The 27,952-nt window shown below is 34.9% G+C and overlaps 1 protein-coding gene across 5 annotated transcripts in view; it reads right to left on the bottom strand.

The window, feature by feature from the left end:
- LOC114210073 (putative ATP-dependent RNA helicase DDX60) overlaps nt 1-27,952 on the bottom strand; it is a 108,438-nt gene that overhangs the window by 46,330 nt on the left and 34,156 nt on the right. For all 5 annotated transcript variants that reach the window (XM_028104302.2, XM_028104306.2, XM_088021012.1 and 2 more), the window contains 13 exons: nt 26,855-27,015; nt 21,355-21,601; nt 19,624-19,790; nt 18,921-19,073; nt 17,107-17,256; nt 16,144-16,263; nt 14,870-14,965; nt 11,231-11,346; nt 10,238-10,380; nt 10,042-10,151; nt 5,479-5,583; nt 4,792-4,920; nt 3,387-3,511 (listed from right to left, as the gene is read on the bottom strand). In XM_028104302.2, the coding sequence (XP_027960103.2) occupies nt 3,387-3,511; nt 4,792-4,920; nt 5,479-5,583; nt 10,042-10,151; nt 10,238-10,380; nt 11,231-11,346; nt 14,870-14,965; nt 16,144-16,263; nt 17,107-17,256; nt 18,921-19,073; nt 19,624-19,790; nt 21,355-21,601; nt 26,855-27,015 (1,822 nt within the window). The remainder of the gene's footprint in view (nt 1-3,386; nt 3,512-4,791; nt 4,921-5,478; nt 5,584-10,041; nt 10,152-10,237; nt 10,381-11,230; nt 11,347-14,869; nt 14,966-16,143; nt 16,264-17,106; nt 17,257-18,920; nt 19,074-19,623; nt 19,791-21,354; nt 21,602-26,854; nt 27,016-27,952) is intronic.

Here is a 27,952-nt window from a genome sequence, read left to right as displayed (position 1 = left end):
TACTGGGTATTTACCCCAAAGATACAAATGTAGGGATCCGAAGGGATACGTGCACCCCGATGTTTATAGGAGCAATGTCCACAGTGTCCAAACTATGGAAAGAGCCAAGATGTCCACCGACAGATGAATGGATAAAGAAGATGTGGTGTGTGTATGTATATGTGTACACACACACACACACACACACACACACACACACACACACACACACACAATGGAATATTATGCAGCCATCAAAAGGAATGAAATCTTGCCATTTGCAAGAACGTGGATGGAACTGGAGGGTATTATGCTGAGCAAAATAAGTCAATCAGAGAAAGACATGTATCATATGACCTCACAGATTTGAGGAATTCTTAATATCAGGAAACAAACTGAGGGTTGCTGGAGTGGTGGGGGGTGGGAGGGATGGGGTGGCTGGGTGATAGACATTGGGGAGGGTATGTGCTATGGTGAACGCTGTGAATTGTGTAAGACTGTTGAATCACAGACCTGTACCTCTGAAACAAATAATACATTAAATGTTAAAAAAAAAAAGATAACAGGAAGGGAAAAATGAAAGGGGTAAATCGGAGGGGGAGACAAACCATGAGAGACTATGGACTCTGAGAAACAAACTGAGGGTTCTAGAGCAAGAGGGGTGGGTGACTGCATTAGCCGGGTGATGGATATTAAAGAGGGCATGTACTGCATGGAGCACTGGGTATTATACACAAACAATGAATCATGGAACACTATATCAAAAACTAATGATGTAATGTATGGTGATTAATATAACATAATAAAAAAATTGTGGAAAAAAATCTACATCACTTGTAAACAATTATTTCTCTTAAATCCTTTGATAACCTATTTAGAATGAATGTGATCAAGATTGGGCTTCTGTCAATATCATTTATGCAATACTGCACTAAGGGCTTTCATTATTTGTATTTAATTCTCATCGAACCCTACGCATTACTATTTTTATCACCTCATTTTGCAAATAAGGAAACTTATTTTGACTCAAAGCCATTAATTAGCTGTCTAGAAGTGCCATACTAATTGAGAGCAGAGGTAGGATCCAAACTTGGGCTTGACCATGAAATGTGTGTTCTTAAGCACACACTGATACTGTCACTAAACATTAAACATGCTCCTCACATTTTTTTCTAGAGACCTAACTGGAGAAGGCTGAGAGGGACAACTATTATTTGATAAGCCCTCAGATGTGCAGATTGAACCCTAAAAAATCCTGATTTATTGATGATCTGGGGCTACTTAGGATTAAATCAAACTTCGTAAGACCAAGGATTTTCACAGTATGTTCTGCACAGAGCCCAAAACTCCATAGACATGCCAAGATTCAATTCCTCAAGCAAAATTAAATCTATGATGCTTTTGTGAAACATTTTCCTTTTTTAAGTGTTGATGAATTTTAATGCATCAAAATTAAACATAACTGTTTAACAGAAGATAGTGTAGACAAACTTAAAGGACAGGTGCTTGCCTCAGAGAAGATAATTGCCAAATTAATAACTGACAAAGAATTAAAATTCCTGAAAAACAGCAAAAAAAAAAGCTGTGAAACCCAAAAGAAAAATTATTTGAATAGCATATGAGGAAAAAGTTAAAAGACTACTTACTTGAAAGAAATGCTCAACTGATCAGAGTAATGCAAAGTACAACAGTAACGAGACATGATTTTACACAATCAGAATGACAACATTTAGATAAACCAATCCCACAAGCTTGTGATGATAGGTCAAAATGGGAACCTCATGAACTACTGATGGGACATAAGTTAAGCCACGTTAGAAAAATTCATGTTCCATTTATCCCATTAGTTTGCCCATGCTACAAAAATATAGTGATTGTACTCCTAGGTATAGTTTCCAAAGAAACTTATACAGGTGCACAAAACACTATGTATTCTATTGTACTCCACCCTTTATTTTTTTAATTGCAATACAATTAACAAACAACATTATATTAATTTTAGGCATACAACATAATGATTCAATGTTTGCATATGTTGTGAAATGATCACAACAATCAGTCTAATAAACATCTGTTACCACACATAGTTACAGAATTTTTCTTGTGATAAGAACTTTTAAGAACTAATCTCTTAGCAACCTTCAAATATGCAATATAGTATTATTAACTATAGTAGCCATGCTGTACATTACACCCCCATGATGTAATGTTATTTATTAAATAACATTAAATAAATTAAATAAATAAATGTTATTTATTAAAAAATAAATATATTTTTTACCTGGAAGTTTGTAACTCTTGACTTCCTTCACACATTGGGTGAAAATGTTTTAAGAGTGTATGTGTGCATGAACAATAAATACAGTTATTTTTGGATTTCTATTTTGCAGTTAAGCTTTCAGGAATATCTCAGACGCACAAAATTGTGTTTGTTTCTAACTAAAATCTGTGCCATGCTCTAAAGTAAAGTAGGTGAGCTGTGTTACTTCTTGGTAGTTCAGAAATTTATTTTCCTTGTCCCAACAACACAGGTAAAAGGAACAGTTGTATTGCAATCTCCAAAAGTTCCAAACACAACCATACATTTAATTATCATCATTATTTTAAATATATATGACCAATAATGATTCATTATTATATGTCTACTTATGTGTAAACAAATTTTATCAAATTTTGCCAGCTGAACAAGATTATGTAGGTTTATTTCTTTATGTGTTTGTTTATATCTGTGCCCTACTTAAACCTCCATGGCTAAGAGTTGCTTGAAATTGTCTAAAGTAAAGAAAGCATTTTACTCTAATCCCAAACTATGTGATCAATGTTAATCCAGATAAAGAGTATTATCCATTGAATGAATATATTTTGGTATAACTTATACCTCACCAAAACTGGATGATTATATTCAATTTTAAGCTATTTTCATTTTATAGCATATAAACTTTAGCAAGATAGCAGTGTCTCTAAGTTACAGTTCTCATAACTGTAAATTAAAAACAATAAAATACCCCACCAAAAAATATGCTAACATGTTGTGAGGATACTTTAAATTTATGTGGGATACTTGTGTATGTAAGCATTCAATTTATTTTGCAAAGAACCTCGGTATTTACTGGAAATTTATAAGACCTAAATAAAAATATAATAGTTTACAGTAAAAAGATAACAAAAAATGGAGGAGGAAACTATTCAAAGATGGTAATTTGTAATAGCACAAGTAAAAATATTTTTTAAGAACTAAATTTTTTTTAACTAGAAAGGTGTATTTTTTAAATATATTCTGATAATGAGCACCAAAAATAGTTACGAATACTTTATTACAACAGTGAAGTTTGTGTAATTTTCCTCAACTTAAAAGAATAAGCGTGATACAAATTACAAACAAAAACTAATTAAATTAAATGACTTACAAAAAAAATAATGCTGGTAACTTTTCCATTTTCCTCAGCTTTTCAACGAGAAGTGGAAACATTCTTAGCATGTTCTCTGAACTAAAACCTGAATCAGGACTAAGATTCCTCAGAACCATTTTGGCCTGTGGCAATGAATAAAAAATTATTAGTTTTAAATTCTGCATAATGAAGGAATTACTACTTTTGGCTAAAAATTTTCATAGTTGTCTAATCTATATTTCTGTGCTTCTTTAAAATAAAATAAAATAAATATGAAAATATAACATTTTGTAAAGAACATCAAAGAAATATACAAATCAATGCACCAAAGAACGACAACAACAAAAAGACTAATATATACACATGCATACATACATGCAATTTAACATGCAATTATGTAAGGCAACACAAATCAGTCAGAAAGAGGTTGTTCTGTAAATGATGCTGGTACCACCATGGCAGAAGGTGGGGTAAATCAGTTCCTCTCCATGTCATGTATAAAAACCACTTTCAAATACCTTTTGAATGTTTTTAAATGACAAAATAAATGGAAGAAAATGTAAATTAATTGTGTTTCTGAATGGGAGGAGATTACCTAAATTAAAATGTAATGGAGGGGCGCCTGGGTGGCTCAGTCGTTAAGTGTCTGCCTTCAGCTCAGGTCATGATCTCAGGGTCCTGGGATCGAGCCCCGCATCGGGCTCCCTGCTCAGCAGGGAGTCTGCTTCTCCCTCTGACCCTACCCCCTCTCATGCTCTCTCTATCTCATTCTCTCTCTCAAATAAATAAATAAAATCTTTAAAAAAAAATTAAAAAAAATTTTTTTAAATAATGTAATGGAAAAAACTCAAATGGGTAAAGTCTAACATATGTCACTCACCAAAAATGAGAAACCTCGATGTGTGACAATGAAACAAACTTCAAAATATAAAGACCATCATCAACTTATTTAATGTAAATATGCAAAACTTACATGACCCCAGGTGAAGGTTTTAATACACAAATAGTCCCTAAAAACTGAAATAAAAAACATAAAAGAAAAAAAAATCCCAAGATAAAAATGATAAAGGAGTAAAGAATTCTTCTGAGCTACTGTTACTGTGATTTCAATCTCTCTGCTGCCACGGAATCAAGAACACTGACTGTGGATACTGACAACTCTGTTCTTGTATATTGTAACACTGAACAGGAACTGGTGGGCTTCTGGGATATGTTTTAGGAAGCACAAAGGATTAAAAAAAGAACAATATCCTTTTCCTCTTTCTATTCTACCTCAGAATCACTAGACTTCCAGTTCAGCCTAAAATCCTAAAATGAAAATTGAAGACTAAAATAATAAACTCATAATAATAATAATAATGACAACAATGTAACTCAAGAAAACAAGGAACATAGGGTTTTGCCAAAAACATGTGAAAATTACCTCCTCGGCATGGCCATTTTGGATCCAACTTGTTAGTTCTGCCTTTAAGCTCTCTTCATATTTTCTAGCATCCAACTTTTTAATGACTATTTTATTCTTAAAATGAATGAATTTCTCTGGATCGAACTCCTTGAAAAGAAATGTCACAAAATTAAATAAAATCATGCAAGAAAATCAAAGATGTTTCTCAATTATGCATTTCATTTAACAGAATTACAAGCTTCTTGAGAGTACAGATTATTGAATGTCTTTTTATCCCCCCAAAGTTTCCAGTACATAAACCTAATAGGATGGATGGAACTCTTCAAAGAAAGAATGCAGGGCAAAACCACATGGAAGATGAAAACAGACAGCAATTAGGGTGCAAAGAGAAAAGGGGAGTACAATGAGAAAATGAAGGAGTATGAATCCAAGATGTAAAAGGAGACTACAATATCCTAGCATCCCAGAAATTGAAAGAAGAGATATCTTCCAGAATTCAATGGCATTACACACCATTACAGTAAAACACAATATGTTAGCAAGAAGAATGTCTTAGAAGGGGTGATTTTATTTTGGAAACAGTCTATAATTTTAAAAGATTAGATGCACATGATCAGAAAAGGTGAGACTTTGTCTTTCTGAACAGCAATGTTACCATCCACTATAATAAAATTAATTCAAGTTAAATGTGTAATTATTTCTTACCTGGGCCCTGGGCCAGCTTTCCCAGAACTGAAACATGGTATCATAAAGCTGGATGGTTTCTCGAGGGGAAAGGGTAAGATCAGAAGGAAATCCATACTTTTCAATCTACATTTAAGATAAAATTAAAAATTTTAATATTCTTTCATTTTATCTTATGGTCTGCCCTTTGCCCTGTGAACCTGTGTAAAATCTCTGAACATGAGACTGCGTTATGTCAACAGAGTCCAAGTCAACATAGTAACTGAATACGTTATTTTTGGAAGGTAAGCACTGTGTGCTCTTATTAATACTACTTGAAAGTGGTAAATTATTTTGCCTCACTAAAAAACATATATGTAAGATAAATCCAAAAATTATCACAATTTTTAAGATATAAATCTTATTTCTGTCACTAGAATGCTTGTGATTTCTTAAAAAATCTCAGAAGAGAGCCTGAGTTTCTTCATTTCTAAAATGGACAATTCTGCCTGCGCCATAGATTTGTTGCAAGAATTAAGTTAGATAATGTAGGTCATAAGTCTAGTGAAGTACCTGGCATGTGGTTGATGCCTCAACTGTCAATGATCAACTCACAAGTCTTAATTTTTCTTGTATTTTCTCTTAAGATTTTTTTTAAGATTTTATTTATTTATTTGAGAGAGAGACAGAGATAGCAACAGAGAACATGAGTGGGGAGGAGAGGGAAAAGCAAGCTCCCCGCTGAGCAGGGAGCCCAATGCGGGGCTTGATCCCAGGACCCTGGGATCATGACCTGAGCCAAAGGCAGACACTTAACCAGCTGAGCCACCCAGGCGCCCCTTCTCTTATGATTTTTTTCTTTTTTTATTAACATATGAAGTATTATTTGTTTCAGGGGTACAGGTCTGTGATTCATCAGTCTTGCACAATTCACAGCACTCACCATAGCACATACCCTCCCCAATGTCCATCACCCAGCCACCCCATCCCTCCCACCCCCCACCACTCCAGCAACCCTCAGTTTGTTTCCTGCGATTAAGAGTCTCTTATGGTTTGTCTCCCTCTCGGATTTCATCTTGTTTCATTTTTCCCTCCCTTCCCCTATGATCCTCTGTCTTGTTTCTCAAATTCCTCATATGGCGAGGAATTTGATAACAAATCTACAGCGAGATCATATGATAACTGTCTCTCTCTGATTGACAAGTCTTAATTTTTAAAATTGGTTTAATAACTCTGTGGCTAGAAGCTGGGAGTCCAATTCAGTTGTTCTCCACTACACAGCAACTAATGAACTGGCATAACCTGAGCCAGCCTAGGTAAAGAAGGAAGAGAAATAAAAGGTCATAAATGTGTACCATCCTTCATTTGTAAACACAATAGTATTATATTACGATGCTGTTTTGCGAACCACATTGTCCCTAATGCCCCAAGTGATGGTGAGAATTCATCACTGCTGAGCAGGAAGAGGCAACAGTTCTTTCAAGGACTTCCTGGGGCTGACAGCTCCAGGAGTGAGCGGCTGCTCCTTTGTGGCATGGTTATTGGTCGCCAAGCCCAAGCTTGGCTTTTTTTTTTTGCCAGAAATAAGCCTCATATGGATTGAAGGGCAATCCTTCACCTCAATTGGATGAAGGCCAGCTTACTCATCCTGTTCCCTTCCCTTCTCAAACTATTTCTATGACGAAGCTGTAGGGGCAATGATCAGGGAGGATGGTTTTCCTCTTTCGGTTGCCACAATTTATTATGCTTTTTCTTGCCACTGAGTTCCTTCATATTAATCTGAAGTATACTACACAACATCAGGAATAATTTACTCATTCAGAAAGGTCTGCTTGCTTTGTATTGCTGCTATGATAGGAAACACACTGTATCAACACATGTTACACACACAGCTATCAAAACACATTTAATAATGCCCAAGCCTTTGAGTTTATCCTCCATTCCTGGGGCAAAAGTCCAGAAGTCTTAAGAAGACTCATACAACAGCATGACCTTTGCAGAAGTCATACCGGGTCAGAGCATACTGTAGCAGTTCTGTTGCTTTCCAGTTACTCCATTAATAGCTACTGAAAATAGAGGAAAGGCACTTGGACCAAAATGCCAATCTTGCTAGGTACTCCAAATCACTGCACTCATCGCTACTTAAAGATAACCTGCCTGGAACCATCCTACACAAAATGAGTAATTTTTTTAAATACTATGTTGTTTTAAAAATGCCAGGTGACAATGGGGGAAAAAAGGGAGACAGAGAGAAAGACAGAGACAGAAAAAGAAGTCTATTATTTATTTTACTATATACTAAGTCTGGAGTGTGAGGTCACAGGAATTTTGTCCGTATTTTAGTTTTATTTAGGGTTCAGATTGGGCCATTGCCACACAAAAGAGAAACCTCTGTGATAAAATCTTATTAGAAAATTACCATGATTAGGATTCATTCAGTTGCTTTTAGAAGCCATTGTATCATAGCCCAAAGGCTATAAAGTGATTCTCATTCATTCACTCATTCGGTATTTGTTCAATAGATCATTCAGAATACTGTGATGATAGGGCGAGCTCTGGAGTCTATCTTGGTTGCATCCTGGCCCCACCACTTACTTGCGGTGCAATAATGAGTTAGTTAAAGGCTCTATGCCTCACCGTGCTCATTTGTAAAATGGGAATATTAACAAGACATCCATCCGATGGACTCTGAAAAACAAACTGAGGGTTCTAGAGGGGAGGAGGGTGGGGGGATGGGTCAGCCTGCCGATGGGTATTAAAGAGGCACACTCTGCGTGGAGCACTGGGTGTTATGCACAAACAATGAATCATGGAACACATCAAAAACTAATGATGTAATGTGTGGTGATTAACATAACAATAAAAATTATTTAAAAAAAGATACAGGGTGGGAGAAAAGAAAAAAAAAAAGACATCCATCCTAAAACTGTTGTGATAGTTGAAAGGGACAAAATAACATAAAATTCTTAGAACACAAAGTAAACGCTCAATTTAAGTTGGCTATCTTTACTTAACATACATTTATTAAGCATATTTTATATACACAGTTTTTTTAGGAACTCATAAGGACATAAAATTTGTCTTCAAGGAGTTATTCTAGTAAGATAAAGGAGACACGCATATAAGCAACTTTAGCAGTAAGCTGATCATGACTGGTGTCATACAGGAAGGTGCTATGGAGCGAAGATTACGTCCAGCTAAGGAAGTCACAGGACTCTGAAGATGTTTCGCGTTAGAAGAGTCATAAAAGATGAACAGGATCTGAATAACTGGCATTTGGCATCTCCTGAAATACTCCAGGAACAATATAAATCATGAGGACCTCCAGGTAAGATACATCAGATTTTGGGGCCAGGTCAGAGAAGACCTAGGAAACCAAGCCAAGGAGCTGTGGATTTAATCACTTCCAAAGGAAAACCATTAAAGCTTGGCAAGATCATAATTATGTTTTAGGGGTTTTACCTGACAACAGAACTTGGACTATATTCTACTTGCTAGGTTTTGAAAGGAAGGCAAACTAATGACTAATTATCACTTTGAGAGGCAATAAGAGTTTGAATGGGCTGTTCCTAAGAATAAGACGAGAAAGGAAGAGAATTGTGCAAGGAAAATTAAGAAGTCTTTCTCCCCAGACACCTCGATGTCCCAAATGATATACTAAGACCTCCACTTTATTGATTCACCACCAAAAAAATCATGTTATGATTGTTACATTAGTGAAAGGTCTTTTCCTTATTTAACCTAACTCGCAGTGATCAGATGCTCACATGTTCTAGGAGCTGTCCACATATAGTTGTGCACTAAGGGTTAGTGTCACAAAGGTGGACAGAGAGACATGGGTACTGAGAATAAGGAAGGTGGGCAAAGATAATGTCCAAGAATAAATAAAATTAACCAAAAAAAACTTCAGGTTATTATTCTTAGTCATTTTCAAGCTTTGTGGATCCAGACACCACTGAGGGTTCATTGAAGACTACAAAGTTATTGTTGTTACTTTTAAAAAACTAGTGTTGATAAATATTCTTCAACCCTGAGAAAGGAGGCTATCCTGCCATTTGAAACAGCATGAATGCACCCTGAGCACATTATGCTAAGTTACACAGAGATAAGTCAGACAGAGAAAGAAAAGTAACAGCATGATATCACTTATATGTGGAATCTAAAAAAGTCAAACTCATAAAAAACACAGTAAAATGATGGCTACCAGGGGATGTGAGGTGGGGGAGTAAAGATCAGTGTTATTTAAGGGTACAAATTTGTGATGAGTAAATACGACATAGAGATTTAATGCACAGTATAATAAATATGGACAATAATATTGTATTATAATTATATAACATGATAGAGGTGCTAAATATTGCTATCACAATTATTTTACAATATATAAATATACCAAATTAACATGTTATACACCTTAAATTTATATTATGTTATATGTCAAATATATTCAATAAACAAAATAAAAAATAAAACTAAGGTTAAATATCTGTTATAAAGTATCTATTCTACAATTCTCGTAAGAATCAACTAGGCAGCTTTTCAATTATAACATATATACAAGTAATTTATATTACTCAGAACAAATATGGCTAAAGTATTACTTACATGATCCGTTGTTAGTGCGGCACATGGGTGAAAATGATCAAAATAAATGTCATGATGCTTTATTGAACATATATGCTTCTCTAAATCATTGTATCTCTCTCCATAGAGCACTAACAATGAAGAGCAAGAATTTCCAAATCAGTGGCCACATAAGGACTGCAATGATTTTAAAGTAAAAGAAAAATTCCAAACATACCAAGTCTAACTTTATACGATTCCTTTATTTGGAAGTAATCTTTGGGAGAATTGGCACAACAGCCAGCATTTCTTTTAAAAGCAGTATTTTTTCCCATTGTACTGTCTTCTTGTTTCCAGTAGTGTTTTACTGATTGTAGCCACCTTAAAAAATAAATTTACAAATAAATTTACTGTAGGCAGTAATAGAGTACTACTTTCTGTGACATTAAATAATTTAAATAAAGAAAATTTCACATGCCTTAAAAATTGTAATTAAAGGAATAGGCCCTGGAGGCAGACTACCTGAGACTGAATCCCAGCCTCCTTACTGCTGCTGTCTGTGGCTCGTGGTCAAATCACTTACATTCTTTGTGCCTCATTTTCCACATTCCACACTCCATAAAAATGGAAATAATAATAGTAGTAGTAGAAATATGATTTAATAGTAGTAACTGAAGTAGTAAATCATAAGGGTTGTTGGGTATTTAAAATAAATTAATATTTGCAAAACACTTAGAATAGTGCCTGGCACATAGTAGCCTTTGCTATAATTGTTATAACAACGAGGCAAAAATCTAGCCCAATGACAAAATGATATGGGCCTTTCAATTAGTAAGGTTTTGCTATCTTTCTGAGCATCTACAAAGTGGGACAATAGAAAAAATCTCAAGGTCTGTGGCAGGGGATGTCATTATATTATTTCATTTTCTATTTCTTGCTAAAAGAAAAAAAAAAGGAACATAGATCTCTCGCTGCTGGTGGACTTTTTTTGACATATGGAAGAAATTTTCTACTCAATAGCAGATCTGGCTGGGACAGTCCTTGATTTTCCTTTATTGAGTGTGGCCTTTCTCAGCACCTGCCAGGAGGTGCTCTAAGTGCTCTGTTGCTTGAATAGCCAGAGGTAAGTTAATAAACCCACCAGAAAGTTATGAAACTCTTCAGAACCTATATAGAAAGTATAAAATTTAAAATAGAAAAGCATTTATCCAAATTGGAACATAATGCCTACTCAGTGAGATGCTGAGGGTTACTTATGGTAGCTGAAAGAGCCAAAAAGGGACATCGGATCATGACAAGGAGATGCTCCCAGACTTCTGCTCCAATTTCTCCGCCAAGACAATGGACCTATTAAAGAAAAAAATTTCTCCTTTAAAAAGATGATTTAAAAATAGCAAATGAAAATAAGACACAGAAGCTCAAATCACTATACATAGTTTCATGTTACCTTTAATTGACCATGCCAAGTTTATATAAATATCCACAAATCAGGTAATAGAAAATCTTGACACAGATTTTCTTCAATCTCCATAACCAATCCATCAATAATTCCTCTTTCTCTTACTTTCAAAAACTTCTTTCAAATCTATGCATTTCTTTCCATGTTTAATGCCACCCAAGCCACTATCTCATCTCAGCTGCACTGCTGCAATATCCTCCTGACTACCACCTAGCTTCCCTCGGTGCCCCCTGGGTTCTTCCAATCACAGCCAAAATGATATATCTAAAAGACAAATTAGATCAGTCCATGTCCCTAATTAAATTCCTTCAATATCTTCCTTTGCACATGGAACAGAATGTTAACTCCTTAACAGGGTGTACATTATACCTGGCATACTTTGGCCCCCTCCTGCCTCTCTAGCTTTGTCTCAAGCCATTCTGTCCCATACTGCTCCCCCTCTGCTTAAGACATACTGGACTTTTCTGTGTTCCTTAAACACACCTTTCCTACCTCAGAGCTTTCACATGTATCATTCCCTCTGCTTAACATGCTTTTCAGCTTACAGAGTTCAGGCTAATGTCACTCCATTAGAAGGACTTTGCTGACTGCCCATGCCAGAGTTTCCCTCCTACCGCCTTCCTGCCATTATCAGTCATGCCAGCCTGCTCTTTCTCTTTACAGTATGTACCAGTGTGGGCGGGCATAGTCACAGGTGTACTTGCTCATATGCTTACTTGTTTAATTCTCTCTTTTTCAATTACTCTGTGACCTTAGACCTGGGCATTCCTAGCACCAACACTGCCTGGCATGGCAGAGGCACCCCTTAAATATTTGCTGAATTAATGAATGAATGTCTTTTAATCAAATAAGGCAAATTGAACTTGATTCAGAGAAGATTCTCAAATGTAGTCTTCTCTAAACAGATTAAATTATGAAGCCTGGCAATTAGCTGGAAAGGACTATCTGAGCCAGAGGATTAAAATTATCTTTTCCACAGCCCCTTTGGTTTTGGCCTGGTCAGATAGTATACAACTCTCCTGAATGCTTCATAAAAGCAGATAGTTCTTTTCTCTGACTCTGCCAGAATAGGCATTAGCCTTCAAAATCCTTCAGCTTTATCTTATATAAAAGTGGGGAAATTAAGGTACCCAATGTCATACCAGTCAGAGTTTTTGAAATTAGAGTACAACTCAAGTTCTTGATTACAGAGAATTGTTGAATTTTTATTTTGAACAGGAATATTCAAGACCTTCAAGATGCAATATATACAGAGTAACCAAAAATAAACACAAAAAATCAATATCAAGGGCGCCTGGATGGCTCAGTTGGTTAAGGGACTGCCTTCGGCTCAGGTCATGATCCTGGAGTCCCGGGATCGAGTCCCGCATCGGGTTCCCTGCTCAGCAGGGAGTCTGCTTCTCCCTCTGACCCTCCCCTGTCTCATGCTCTCTCTCTCTGTCTCATTCTCTCTCTCAAATAAATAAATAAAATCTTTAAAAAAATCAGTATCAAACAAATAAAATATATAGCCTGCTTAGTAGCTCCAAGTTTACAACAGGAATAATTAAGTTAAATACAAGCTTATCATCTTCTTCCACTTTAGGCTGAAAATTCTTTGGAGCAAAGGAATATATCCTTTTATAATACTTTAAATATCTTTCAATAAATATCTTTGATAAAATATAATGATAAAATGTTTTAAATATCATTTATAAATACTACAAAATAAAATATAATATATAAAATATGTATATTTTATATATCATACATAAAATTATATTACATATAACATAAATGAATATATAAGTATACTAAATATTTGATAAATATATATTTTATATGCATTATATAAATATATAAATTTAATATATATAATTATGTGTTATATAAATACATGCTATATATAAATTACATATTATATAAATATATATTATATAAATAAACTATATAATATATAATATACTATATAATACAAAATAAAATATATATAATAAATGTTTAATAGATATACATATAATATTGAATATATTTATATATTCAATATATAATATATTAAGCACATTTCATATTATATATTTTTAAGTATATATTCAAATATATTTATAGGGGTGCCTGGGTGGCTCAGTCGTTAAGTGTCTGCCTTCGGCTCAAGTCATGGTCCCAGGGTCCTGGGATCGAGCCCACATCAGACTCCCTGCTCAGTGGGAAGCCTGCTTCTCCCTCTCCCACTCCCCCTGCTTGTGTTCCCTCTCTCTCTCTGTTTCTATCTCTCAAATAAATAAATAAAATCTTAAAAAAATAAAAAATAAAATATATTTATAAAAATACAAAATAAAAGGATAAAATGTTATAACTATCATTTATAAATATTATAAAATTTTATAACATTTATAAGTACGACAAAAGTGTTATAAATATCTTCCATTTGTCCCTATAAATCTCTATTATTTTCCATCCTGCTCTCTTTGGCCAGGGAAACGGACCTACAGAGATTACTTTTAAAGGGACTCCAGTGCTCTCTGGTTCCCCTGGACTTAGCCAATGGAGAGCCTTGTCAAGGGATCAGGAGAAGGGAGGAGAATGAGAATGAGGTCTTTATTTCACTGGATCCCCCTTCCTGAAAGGTTACCTTGAGCTCGTTATGTCCCTTAACTAAGATAAGTACTCACAATGTGGCTACCTTAATCAGAATCTCCTTTTGCGTCTCAGTAACTGCTTCTTTGCCTTGTCCCTTTTAGCATAAGGGTAAGTTACTAGCTCTGGATTACTGTACTAACCTTCATAGTTTCCCTCACACAGTTTTGGAAAACTCTCCTTTTTTTTTTTTTTTTAAAGATTTTATTTATTTATTTATTTGAGAGAGAAAGCACAAGAGGGGGTAGGGTCCGAGGGAGAAGCAGACTTCCTGCTGAGCAGGGAGTCCGATGCGGGACTCGCTCCAGGGACTCCAGGATCATGACCTGAGCCAAAGGCGGTCGCTTAACCAACTGAGTCACCCAGGCGCCCTGGAAGACTCTCTTCTTAAATTGTTTTGACTGTGTCATTTGTTTTCTGTTCTGTCGATGACTGATAAAATAACTCACATAACTGCTATCATTGTTAGAAACCAAAAAGCTTTGCTTTAGAGGTCAAAGACTGGATTTTGAAATCTCTACCAGGAAAATGTACGCCCTGGTGGTTAACTCTGCCTTGCTACACGAGGTTCGTGTAGCAAGACCGACAGCATATACCGACATCCCCTATTGAGTCACAACAGGAAAACAGAGCCAAAAGACTGAGTACGATTCACTGAGGAAACCATTCAGAAGGAAGTATCCTCCACAACCTGAACTCTATACAAAGGGACAAATGTCTTGAAGCACCAAATATCTTCATTATAGCACTTACATACACTAGGAAATCAACCTAGAGAAATAATACCAAACCTACCTCATCAAATATAACATATCTGATCCTTTTCACCCATGTTTGGCGATGAGGAGCTAATAGCAGAATTTCAAAGCAGGCAGGCACTGTAATAAGTACCTAAAAATAACATTGTATAAACAAAAATTTTGAGTACTTTACTATGTACAGACTTTGTTATAAGAATATGAAAGAGTTATAACTCCTGAATGTACCTGCTAATAATTATGATATAATATCACTTCTGAGAATATTTCATTAAAATTATGATATATTAGGTTAAACCTTATGAAACCGTAATTCTTATGAGTCAAAATGATAAAATATCAGATTTGAAGTTCAAATTCTTATTTATAAACATCCAAAGTAATACAAATAGAAAGAGTTAATCATCACAAGTTTATTTCTTCAATCTGACCCTGAGATAGTTTTGTTTAAAAATGTCTATTTAGGGTCAACAACTATGGATGTGGGGAGAAGCAGAATTGTGTTGAGGGAGAAGCTATATTTCAAAAGAGGCCTGATGAAACCTTGGCCAACCTGGCTCAGAATTCTGGAGTGAATACCGGCTGTCAGAGTTATTCCACAACAGGCGTTTATACCCCTGTGTTTATGTCCCAGCATTTATACCCCTGCCTAACTCAACCACAGGACATGGACTGTGGAGGCAGACCTGGAAGAACTGACAGTTGACATTTGTCTTGACCCCTCTCCCCACATCTGGGCAGCAAGTCCATCCCTGAAAGGCAATCTGGGTAACACATCTTCATGTCTGCTCTGCAATGTTCTAGAATCATCTTTTCACTTTTTGTTCAGTCTTAATTATGTATTTATGAATTTGTTAAGGAGGAAAACTATCTATGGCTTACTTAGCATCAAATATTCTATCAATAATACATTTTTTAAATTATGATGAGTATCCTACTCATCAAGAAAAGTGACAGTATCTTAATTATCGAGAAAAAGTCATTCTGATTAGAAATTGGTGTTTGTTAATTTTTTATAGCTTTGGGTTCTTCAGATAATTTTGAATCCATTTATAAACCAAAAGGATGCAATAAACTATAACTGAAACCTGAAGTCAAAACGTAAGTGTCCTTAGAGAAAGATGAGTGCTATTTCTCAACTCTTTGGAATATTAACAATATTAAACTTTCTGTAAAGCCATTTCATCTTTTGTAAATTCAAAAAAATTATTTCTGTGAGGTTTTGTGAAGATGTTGAATTTCTATCGAAAGAGACATATATTAGTACTATTATATAATTTGGTAAAAAATGCATTAATTAATATATCCTACCTGACAGTTTAGGGCATCGTGACGATAGTCCCTTGTAAAAACACCACATAGAGCTTCACCATTTGGCAGGCTCTTGGTAAAACGGTTCTGAACAGTCGCTGCCACTTGATTAACAAGGGCCTGATTGACAAGGGAAGAAATTCAATAATCACATAATAAAACACAGATGAAACCTCAGAGAATGACAAGAACTGTCTAAAAATATGTACGGTTATAAGTGCAGAAAGCTTAACTTAAGTTCAACATTAAGCAGTAATAGACATAAAAGAAACATGGCAAAACAACCTAGCTTGAGAAACAGGCCAGTCACGAATGCCCAGCAGCAGATCAGATAAATCCCATAAACTCTGCAAAAGCAGTATTAGATTCCTAAGTGACCCAGTACGGCTGAGCAAAGTATGAATGCTTCTCTCAATGCAAGCATAATGCTGAATGACAAAATCACAAGACCAGGCTTTTTCCTCACAGTGGTTCTCAGAAAAGTGTTATGTTGGCCTCTGAAACTGGAAGGAGAAAATACAGGTCACAAAATAAAGTGAAAGCTATAGAGACAGAGAACAGATTGATGGGTGCCAGAGGTAGGGGTTGGAGGCAGTGGGTGAAATAGGTGAAGGTGGACAAAAGACACAAACTTCCAGTTATAATATAAATAAGTAGTAGATATGTAATGTACAGCATGGCAACTATAGTTAACAATACTGCATTGTGTATTTGAAAGTTGTGCCTATATGAGGTGATGGATGTTAACTAAACTTATTATGGCAATAATTTCACAATATAAACATATATCAAATTATGTGTGGTACACCTTAATTAATTCAATGTTATATGCCAATTATAGATCAATAAAACTGGAAAATAAATAATAAAAAGTGAAATAGATTCACTTGCATAACTACATGTATTATTTTAAAAGAGGAGGTTTAGGAATGAAAGAGAAAGTTTGAGTCACTTGAGGGCTACCTTTGTTGGTGCAACATAAACAACCACCCCTTCATTGCTCTCCTTCAGCACCTTCTCCATGCAATAGTAGGAAGCATAGGTTTTGCCTGAGGATGTTGGGGCGACAATCACTGCTGACTCATTATTATCCACAACATCAAGGAGCTCTCGCTGCAGGGTTCAGAGCACCATTTGAGTTAATAATATGAACAGCATGTTATCAAAACAAATCTATTAATACACTTCTAATATAATTTTCTGAACTTCAAATGGAATGATGGGGAGTTAAAAACACATGAAGAAACACATAGGAAAATCTGAAGAACTCGTGGCATTCTCTCAGAAGACAGAATTGCTATGCTTTTGACCATCTGGAGGTGAGTTTGTGTGTGAAAAATGGAAAATGAGCCTGAATAAAATATCTTGTCATTGGGAAGATTTCTTTTTTTCTAAGTATTTGTCATTGATTAAGCCCAGCCCTTCTCTAAAATGGAAAGTGAGCCTGAATAAAATATCTTGTCATTGGGAAGATTTCTTTTTTTCTAAGTATTTGTCATTAAATACAGTGCTTCTCCAAAGGCTTTGAGAAATTAAGTTCTAAGAAGTAGCCAATGGTGAAATGGTAGCTAAGGAGAAAAAATCAATCATTCATAATTTTACTACCTACCTCTTACTTTATATACAGAAGAATGTCAGGTACCTACTTTGAAGGGCATGAAAAACTTCATCCCCTCAGTTTATGCTTTTAATCATCAAAATGATGACTAATCAAAGAATCATAAATTTCTATGATGGGCAGAAGATGGAAAAACATCCCCAAACCTCAGTCTGCACACTCTTAATCTAGGTCCACTCTGAGCCACACCTCAAAATAAAGTGGACGTCAGAAGAATTGAAATGTGTGTAGAATTAATAGAGAGCACTTGGCTGCTTTGTGTCCTGCACTTAAGTAAGGAACTGATTCTCCCGTTCCTGAAAAGGAGGCAGGAATTTTTAAAGATATTCCACTACCATCAATATAAGAAAGATAAAGTCATTCTGAATTGGAAGTCTAGTAGATTGAACCTATGAAATTGTACTTTTGTAGGTAAACATATTCAATTTATCAGCGATTTTATATGGTTCAATCTACGCAGAAACACACCATTTTATTCCAAATTTTATATCCATCAATTTTACATTTATTTATAGAAGAATGGCTATGATGGTGACAGGTGTAGCATGTAAATATCTAAACAATTGCTATATTTTTTAGACTACCAAAATTGCTCTGTGCACATTTACATATAAAATCCTATTGACACAGGGAAAACGTGGAGGTTGCTCCACAATGATACAACTAGATGACCCAAACAGAACTTTAAAAATATATATATGTAAATTCATCAAAGTACTTCCAAAGAGATGGTCTATTTATAAAAAAATGAACAAAATGAAAATTTCACTTTCTTTAAATGGAAAAGAATTTCCATTTTGTCATTTCCAATGATAAAATAATTTTATTTTATTTTTTTTAAAGATTTTATTTATTTGAGAGAGAGAATGAGAGATAGAGAGCACAAGAGGGACTAGGGTCAGAGGGAGAAGCAGATGCCCTGCTGAGCAGGGAGCCCGATGTGGGACTCGATCCCGGGACTCCAGGATCATGACCTGAGCCAAAGGCAGTCGCTTAACCAACTGAGCCACCCAGGCGCCCGATAAAATAATTTTAAATGACATGACTCACTATTAAGTTCATGCCAAATATAATATGTAAAGCCACAATAATGAGAAGCTCCTGAGATCACATTTAATCATAAAATACAAATAAAATTTTTGTTTCATTCAATTATTACCTGCCATGTGTCAGGAATAAAATCCTGAACCCTGGGATCTGGATCTTTTCTCTCATCTCGTATCAAATAATGGCCCATGTATTGTAGTTGAAACCGAACTGGCCCAAGGCCAATTGAGTATTTATCTGTTTTCTTCATGTCATCTCTTGCAACCTACATTATTTGAAAAGTCCATTTGGAAAGTGATTTCAAACTACAACATTATTTAAATAATTAAAATATATATTACTGAGTATTTTTTATGAGAAAAGGATTTTACCACCTTTTCAATTTTGTAATATTTATTGAAGAAGTTCTTTACCATCTAAATCATTATCTTAACTGTGAGTATATTGATAGACATCAAGATTTTCAAATATCCACTATGGTACTTGTAGCTACAATCTAATACATTTAAAAACAACTGAACAATCACAATATAGCTTTTCAATTGTTTGCTAGAATTTAACACAGTATGAATTTTAAGGGTCTGCAGAAATTATCTGGCATTTAACCTGTTTGTTCAGACAAGCATTTGTATCAGTTTTCTAATTCTAGATTATTTCAAGTTTGGGCAGCTGAATTACTAGTAATGACTTTGAACGTAGGAGTAAATATTGTCAGTTGAAAAAAAGAAAAACCTAGAAGAGGTGACTGTATTTGCAAGACACTTTATGTACACCCCATAATTATTCTATTAAAATGGAGCTATTCTGAAAATTACCTGGGTTGGATATAAAGAACTTGCCAATTCATCAAATCCTAAATACTTGAGGCATCTGGCTATGAGTTGCTGATCTGCCTCCTGCAAAAGTTCTGGGTATTTTTCCATCAAGGAATGGATCCTTTTCATCATTTGAACAGCTATATTTAAATCTTTTGTGGTTTCACCTTGGCAAATAATAAACAACATAATATAAACAATAAAGACCATCAAAAATAATGTTAGATTACCCAAGATTAATCATCCAGACTATCAATCTGACCTAATTAAATTCACTATCTTATTTAACATCGATAAAGGTTTCGGAATACAGAGGACTAGGTAAAATATAATTAAAGTGCAACTATACCCACTTCATCATTTCCATGGATAACTGGAAAGTAGCTGTGCAAATAATGGAAACAAGGAAAAGCCTTATAGTTCATGATAGAAATAAGACTGTTAGAGTTCAAGGTTGTGTAAGTGTTCTGGGGAACAACAAATCTTTTCTCCACCTATTATTTTCATGCCTCCTCTACTATGGTCAAAGAAAAATATTTAGATGACTTTAAATATCTGGTTAAAATCTTTGCAAAATTTATTGAGTCCTACTGTTGACTATAGATAACTATTTGGTGTACTCATTGGAGATTGCCAATTCAATCAGTCTATTACAACTGCCAAATACAGACTTTGATAATTCTTCTTCATTTCTGTATAGTTATATACATTCTTTTTATTCCTCCTCACTGCTAATCTTTCCACACTTGCCATATTAGAGCTGTTTTTAATTCCAACTTTCTTTCAATAAACCTATATTTTAGCTATCTAAAAAATATCACCAAATACCCACTGAATGCTATAAGAGGCGACAAAAAAAATTTAATGTAGAATTCTTCCCCTCAGGAGAGTAAGTCACTTAATTCTGATCTTTCTTAGTAGCAGTCAGCTGCAAATTCTGATACAACATCTTGTTTGGGCAGAAACATATAAGCCAAATCTTGTGCTTCTCACTGTGACAGAATCCACAGTGAAAGGCTGACTGCTTTAGAGCAGATTGAAGTAAACAGAATGAGAGTGGGGAGAGGGGAGAAAAGAAGAACCCGGTGACCATGTGTTAAATGGATTTCAAGTGTGGGGATGCTCGAGACAGACAGATCAACTAGGTTTACTAGGAAGAATTGTCAGTTTGGAGCTCTTAAGGCACATGATCATTTCACCTGTTATCAATTTGCATATCTCTACCCAGGTTTATTTCCCTTTATCTTTCTCTTCCTGTCTTCTTTTTTATCCTACTCTGTGTTATAGAAATTGCAAAGTAGAGCACATGGGAGCCACAGCAATATTTAGAAGAACTCAACATGGTGAACGAACATAATCTTTAGTTTTACCCAGAAAGAAAATGTTTGCACTTCAGATCTCAAACATGAGTGACAGATTCTCCCAGAGTGCCTCACCGTCTTTGCTGTTCCCTTGACTATGCCCACAATTTTATAAGTAGTTATCTTTAAGCCGATCTTTGACTGATTTGAGTTTGCTTAAGAATGTGCTATATATTTGCTATTTTGAGATTTCATTGCTCTCCGTTAAAAGAAGTAATCCTTAGAGGAATTTTGTAAGGATAAAATCACATAATGCATCTAAGGCTTCTAACGCAAACTTCCAGTTAATAAATGACAGCTATCATCATTACATCCTTTTATTAATTCTCCAATTCATCAAAAGAAAAAGTACAGAATCACACAACTTTACCTCGGCAATGTTCTTTCCATGCTTTCAAGCAGGCAGTTAAGGCTACCATTTCAACTCGAAATTTCACTGAGTTACTTTTACATGATTTCAGAAACTCTTCCAGGTTCTTTATTCCAGAGTTTAAGTTTTCTTTCATTTCCTCCTCAATAGAAAATGACAGAACACTCCATTTTTTCTCCTCTTTCTGTTCTTCCTTAGCAATTAACCTCTTTTTATTCTCTCTAGTAATTATTTCAGCCTTGGTCTCCTGCCCAAAAAAAAGGGGGGGGGGAAGCATATCATAAAACAAGCTGGAAATATTCCAAGATTAAATTTCATATATGAGAATATTTTTAAGTGTATATTGGTTATTTTGACCATCATCCCATTCTTGAATAGGAACAATTTTAGGTTCAGTATTTATTTCTTAAAATTAAAGCCTCTGTTAATTGAAAATCTATGACAATTAAATTTAATCACTATAAAGCCTCTGCAGATAATTTTGTAGATTTCTGAGTTGTATAGATTATAAATCAAAGAGTAAATTAGTAAAATTGGAAACATCAGGCCACTGTTTTCTCATGTCTCCTGCATTGGTTCTTTTTTTTTTCATTTTTTTATTATTATGTTAATCACCATACATTACATCATTAGTTTTTGATGTAGTGTTCCATGAATCATTGCTTGTGCATAACACCCAGTGCTCCATGCAGAACGTGCCCTCTTTAATACCCATCACCAGGCTAACCCATCCCCCCACCCCCCTTCCTGCATTGGTTCTTGCTGCTCTCTCTAGAATGGATTTTCCTCTTCCATTCTTCCATGGTCACCTCCCTGTCTCCTACTTGTCCTTCAAAATATTTCTTCCATGAAGCCTTTCCTAACTCCCAAGCCTAACTCATATATTCCTTCTCTGCCAGGGCATCTCTCTATCAAAGTACTCATTACACATACTGTAGTTATGATTTTACTTGTCATACCTCCTATCTATATTAACTTCCTTGAAACAGGAATATGCTATAGTTGCCTGTATGTCTCAAGCACAAAACATTTAGCTTATAATATTTGATAAGTGAATGAGGAAAAGTGAAAGCAGATGAAGGAAAGGAGTGGATATAAAGGAACAACATAAATACAACTGATTTGCTGTATCTAGATAAGCTTTTCCAATTGACTTAAACTCAATATGGATCCTCTTTACTATACTTTTACCAATCTGATTTATTAATCTGCAGAAACAAATTAAAGAATTGTATTCCTAAGAGAATTCTATAAACCTTCCACTATTCGGGTTAGTCATGAATTAATATGTAAATTTTGTCTACAATGAAGTCAATATTAGTTGTCTGCACTTTCTCAGTACTTAATTCTACTCAACATTATTTGACGTTTCCCAATGTTTTAATCTGCCAAATGTACTGTTCTAGGTTAACTCAGCATGGTTCTTTCTCAATAAGACAAGGGTGACCTTGGCACTTTGTCATGCGCCAATGCTTATTATATCCTGAATATGCAGACTTATTAAACGGTTGCTAGAAGAGCACATTTATATAGTGCTGAGAGCGTTTAACTCTAATGAGATAATTTATTTAATTTCTAATAATGTAAAAGAAAAAATGGGATTTTTTTTTCAGTCTTCATACCTTATACTATGTAATGAGAATTTTTGCTACAAACTTTCTATTTTATAACATCCTTCTTGAAAAAAAAATAGAAACTTCTTTGTAGCCCTAAATGAAAAAGGAAAAGTTGTAATTGGATGATTTTACCAACAATAAAATTGACTATGAAAATTAAAAGGAGGTTGTCACTACAAGGAGAAAAACAATGACCACCTACCTGGGTCAGAAAGACTGCTTTTTAGCTATTAAAGCAAAAGTCTCCATTTCTGCTTGGACTTTTTAAAAAATGTCAGCTTTACTGAGTTTTTATGGAAAATATAATTGTAAAATATTTAAAGTGCACATCATGGTGATTTGATATATGAATACATGTAGTTGAATTTCCCCCATTGGGTTAAGTAACCCATCCATTACCTCACACATTTATCTTTTTGGGGGGTGAAAACAATTAAAATCTACTCTATTAGCAAATTTCAATGATGCATTAGAGTGTTATCAACTACAGTCATATATTTTACATTAGCTTCTCAGACATTATTCATAGCTGAAAGTTTGTACCTTTTTACCAACCTCTACCTATTGCCACCACCCACCCAGTCTGTGGCAACCATTTTTCTACCCTCTGCTTCTATGAATTTGACTTTTTTTTAATTCCACATATAAGTGATAACATGCAGTATTTATCTTTGTTTGGTTTACTTCACTCAGCATTGCCAGGTTATCATGTTGTCACAAATGGCAGGAATTCCTTCTTATGGATAAATAATATTCCATTGTATATGTATATACCACATCATCTTTATTCATTCATCCATTGATAAATGTTCACACTGTTTCCCTATCTTGGCTATTATAAATAATGCTGCCATGAACATGGGAGTGCAGATATTTCTTCCATAGCCTATTTTCATTTCCTTTGATAAATACCCAGAAGGGGATTGCTAGCTCCTATGGTAGTTCTATTTTTAATTTTTTGAGTAATCTCCATATTGTTTTCATAGCAGCTGCACATTTACATTTCCACACACAGTACATAAGGGTTCCCTTTTCTCCAAAACCTTGCCAACACTTGTTACGTCCTGTCTTTTTCATGACAGCCATTCTGACAGGTCTGAGATAATATCTCATTGTGGTTTTGACTTGTATTTCCCTGATGACTGATGATGTTGAGTACCTTTCCATGTACCTGTTGGCCATTCATATATCTTCTTTAAAAAAAAATTCTTTTCAGTACGCAGTCCATTTTTAAAAATCAGATTGTTTGGTTTTGGGGGTTTTTTTGCTATTAAGTAATATGACTTCTTTATATATTTTATTTTTTTTTTAAAGATTTTATTTTTTTGACAGAGAGAGGCACAGCGAGAGAGGGAACACAAGCAGGGAGAATGGGAGAGGGAGAAGCAGGCCTCCCGTGGAGCAGGGAGCCCGATGCGGGGCTCGATCCCAGGACCCTGGGATCATGACCTGAGCCGAAGGCAGACGCTTAACGACTGAGCCACCCAGGCGCCCCTATTTTAGATATTAATCCCTTATCAGGTGTACAATTTGCAAATATCTTCTCCCATAGAGTAGACTGCTTTTTCATTTCATTGATGGTTTCCTTTGCTGTATGGAAGCTTTTTAGTTTGACATAGTCTCACTTATTTATTTTTGCTTTTTTTAGCTTCGCTTTTGATGTCAAATCCAAAAAAAAAAAAAAAAAATTCATAGCTAAGACCAATGCCAAGGTATTTACCCCTGTTTTCTTCTAGGAGTTCTGTGGTTTCAGGTCTTTTATTCAAGTCTTTATTTTGAGTTGATTTTTGTGTATGCTGTAAGGTATGGTCTAGTTTCATTCTTTTGCAGATGGCTGTCCAATTTTCCCAACACCATTTATTAAACTGTCTTTCCCTGCCCATTGCATATTCTTGACTTTTTCTTGAATTAAGCATATATGTGTGTTTCTGGGCTCTTTATTCTGTTCCATTGATCTGTATGTCTGTTTTTGTGCCAGTACCATACTGTTTTGATTACTACAGCTTTGTAGTATATCTTGAAATCTGAGATTATGATACTTCCAGTTTTGTTCATCTTTTTCAAGATAGCTTTGGCTATTCAGGGTATTTTGTGGTTCCATACAAATTTTAGGATTATTTGTTCTGGTTCTGTGAAAAATGTTGTTGGTAGTTTAATAGGGATTTCATTAGGTTTGCAGATTGCTTTGGGTAGCATGGACATTTTGAGAATAATAATTCTTCCAATCCATGAGCACAGAATATCTTTCCATTTTTTTGTGTCACCTTCAATTTCTTTCACTCATTGGTAAAATTTATTTCTAGGTATTTTGATGCAATTGTAAATAGAATTGTTATCTTAATTTCTCTTTCTGCTAGTGTGTTATTTGTGGATAGAAGCACAACAGATTTCTGTACATTAATTTTATATCCTGCAACTTTACTGAATTCATTTATTAGTTCTAACATTTTTTTGGTGAAGTCTTTAGAGATTTTTTATATATATAATGTCGTGTCATCAGCGAATAGTGAAAGTTTTACTACTTCCTTACCAATTTGGAGGCCTTGTATTTCTTTTTCTTGCCTAATTGCTCTGACTAGGGTTTCTAGTACCATTTTGAATATAAGTGGTGAGAGTGGACATCCTTGTCTTATTCCTGATCTTAGAGAAAATGCTTTCAGATTTTCATCTTTATCATTATATAATAACTTTCCTTATCTCTTAATACAGTCTTTGCCTTAAAGTCTATTTTCTCTAATATAAATATAGCTACCCCTGCATTTTTTGGCTTCCATTTGCATGGGATATCTTTTTTCATCCCTTTACTTTCAGTCTGTGTGTGTCCTTAAAGCTGAATAAAGCTGAAGTGAGTCTCTTAGACAGCATATAGTAGGGTATTTTATTATTATTTTATTATTATTATTATTTTATTATTATTCACTCATCCCCTCTATGTCTTTTGATTGGAGAATTTAGTCCATTTACATTTAAAGTAATTATTAATAGGTATTGACTTACTATGGCCATTAATTTTTTTTCTGACTGATTTACAATTCCTTTGTTCTTCTCTTTTTCTCCTCCTTTGTGATTTGGTAGCTTTCTGTAGTGGTATGCTTAGATTCCTTTTGCTGCTTTTAAAGTACGCAAATCAGTCTCTTTTAGGGAAAGACTGGGAATAAGCATTTCAGTCTGCTGCCTCCGTGCCCTGGGGGGATAGTCAGGCTATAGTCTTGTGGGTCCTGTGGATGCAAGCTTTGATGGCATTCAAAGCTAGATGTTTTGAGGGGACCTTTCTTCAGGTGGAACTCAAAAGATGGGGTGCCAAACCAAAAATTTGGTCCCAATCCTTTCCTCCTGAGGGAAAAACTGGGACTTGTGAGTTTTCTCCCAATTGTGTCTCTGCACCAGGGATGGGGTTTATAGGGAGTGTATGTCTCAGCCTCTTCTATCTGTTTCATTGTGGGATTTTTCTCATTTGTCCAATGTATAGGAGTTATTTCTCTAGTTTCTGGATTGCTTTCAGAGAGAATTTTTCTGTATTTATCTGTAAATTCTGGATGTCTATGGGAGAAGATGAGTTCAGGAACCTCCTATATTGCCATCTTAGACCAGAATTCAAAAGAACTATATTTTTAATTTTATTTCAACATTTCTAAATCCAAGCCTTTAGTAACCTATTGTCTCATATTCTTTTTCAAATACATATACATTTTATTATGTATAGAGGACCATATATAACCTTGTATATGGAGGTTAGACTTTCTTACCAAGTAAATAAAATAAGTGATCACACATAAAAAGAAAAAGCATAAAATGGAAAGAAACTACCAGAGGAATTGAACAAATAGCAACTTAAGAAAAGTCAATAAACAGTTTTAAAATTTGATAGAATTAATAGAACCTACATGTGCCTTTTTGTTCTTGGGTGCAATGAAATTATTCTTTGGCTTGACAGCTTGAGTTACAACAATTTTTGGAGAGACTGATTCTAATGAATTCCCATAAAATCGTTGAAAAAGTTGATACTTCTGCAAAGACCTAAGATGATGAGGATCTCTAGATTTTTCTGAAAAAGAAAAGACTTAAAATGTAAAACTACTATATTTTTTCAATAGCATTCTCATTAATTCTTCATGCCATCCCACCCACACATGTACTTTTTAGTTTGAAATAGTAATTTAGTAATTTAGATTTACCTTTGTTAAAGAGGGAATCAAGTCAGGCAAATTCTTGTCTATGGAGCAATTCCTTCCCTTATTTAAAAGATGGAAGTGACAAAACACTCTTTCACTGTCTACCTCCTAAAGCAAATATCAGGATGCCACAAAGAATAACAGATTCTGCGTATTACCTCTGTTATTTGCCCTATGAATGAGTTTAAGAAGAAGACAGAGGCAAAATCAAGAAGATATCCATCTTGGATATCCTGGCTTCTGGCACTGCTTGACAGAAAAATTCTTACTCTAAACCGTAACCACAGAGCCAAGAGCTTGGCAGTTGAAAAACACTCACTATGGAAAAATCCAAAGACATAGGAAATCCCAACAATGAAGGTATGATGTACTTCCATACCCAAAGAAAACTACAATTAAGGGGATAATTAAGCTGGTTGATTTTTCTATGTCTGTATCTACATATATCAAATTAAGCCATTTTGAGGGATAGTAATGGTTAATCTAAAAGATCCCCTCACATCTTGCAGGATCTTAGTAGCTGTTTATGTAAGCAGGCTGATAAGTATGAGCGAGCTTACTATGCACACTCTTAGATTCTTCTGAAAGTAAGTTTTGTCAACTTGAAGAAAGGTGGAGGTGAGAAAGGGGTAGACAAATATGGATGAAGACAAAGGATTAACCAAGGAGACAAGATCCCTTAATCAATCTCTGTTGATCTACTTTTAGTGGTTTCATGGGCCTCCTTTTACAGTTCCAACCATCCTGAGAATGAAGGTATATAAAATACTGGCACTTGTTACACGTAATCAACTGGGTAGTGCGAAAGTA

Source organism: Eumetopias jubatus, unplaced genomic scaffold (assembly GCF_037043125.1).
Source record: "Eumetopias jubatus isolate StellerSeaLion01/CBP00866 unplaced genomic scaffold, mEumJub1_p1.0 scaffold_2, whole genome shotgun sequence".
Taxonomy (NCBI): Eukaryota; Metazoa; Chordata; class Mammalia; order Carnivora; family Otariidae; genus Eumetopias; species Eumetopias jubatus.
The sequence above is the reverse complement of the archived record's forward strand: the minus strand, read 5'-3'. Positions and strand labels throughout refer to the sequence as shown.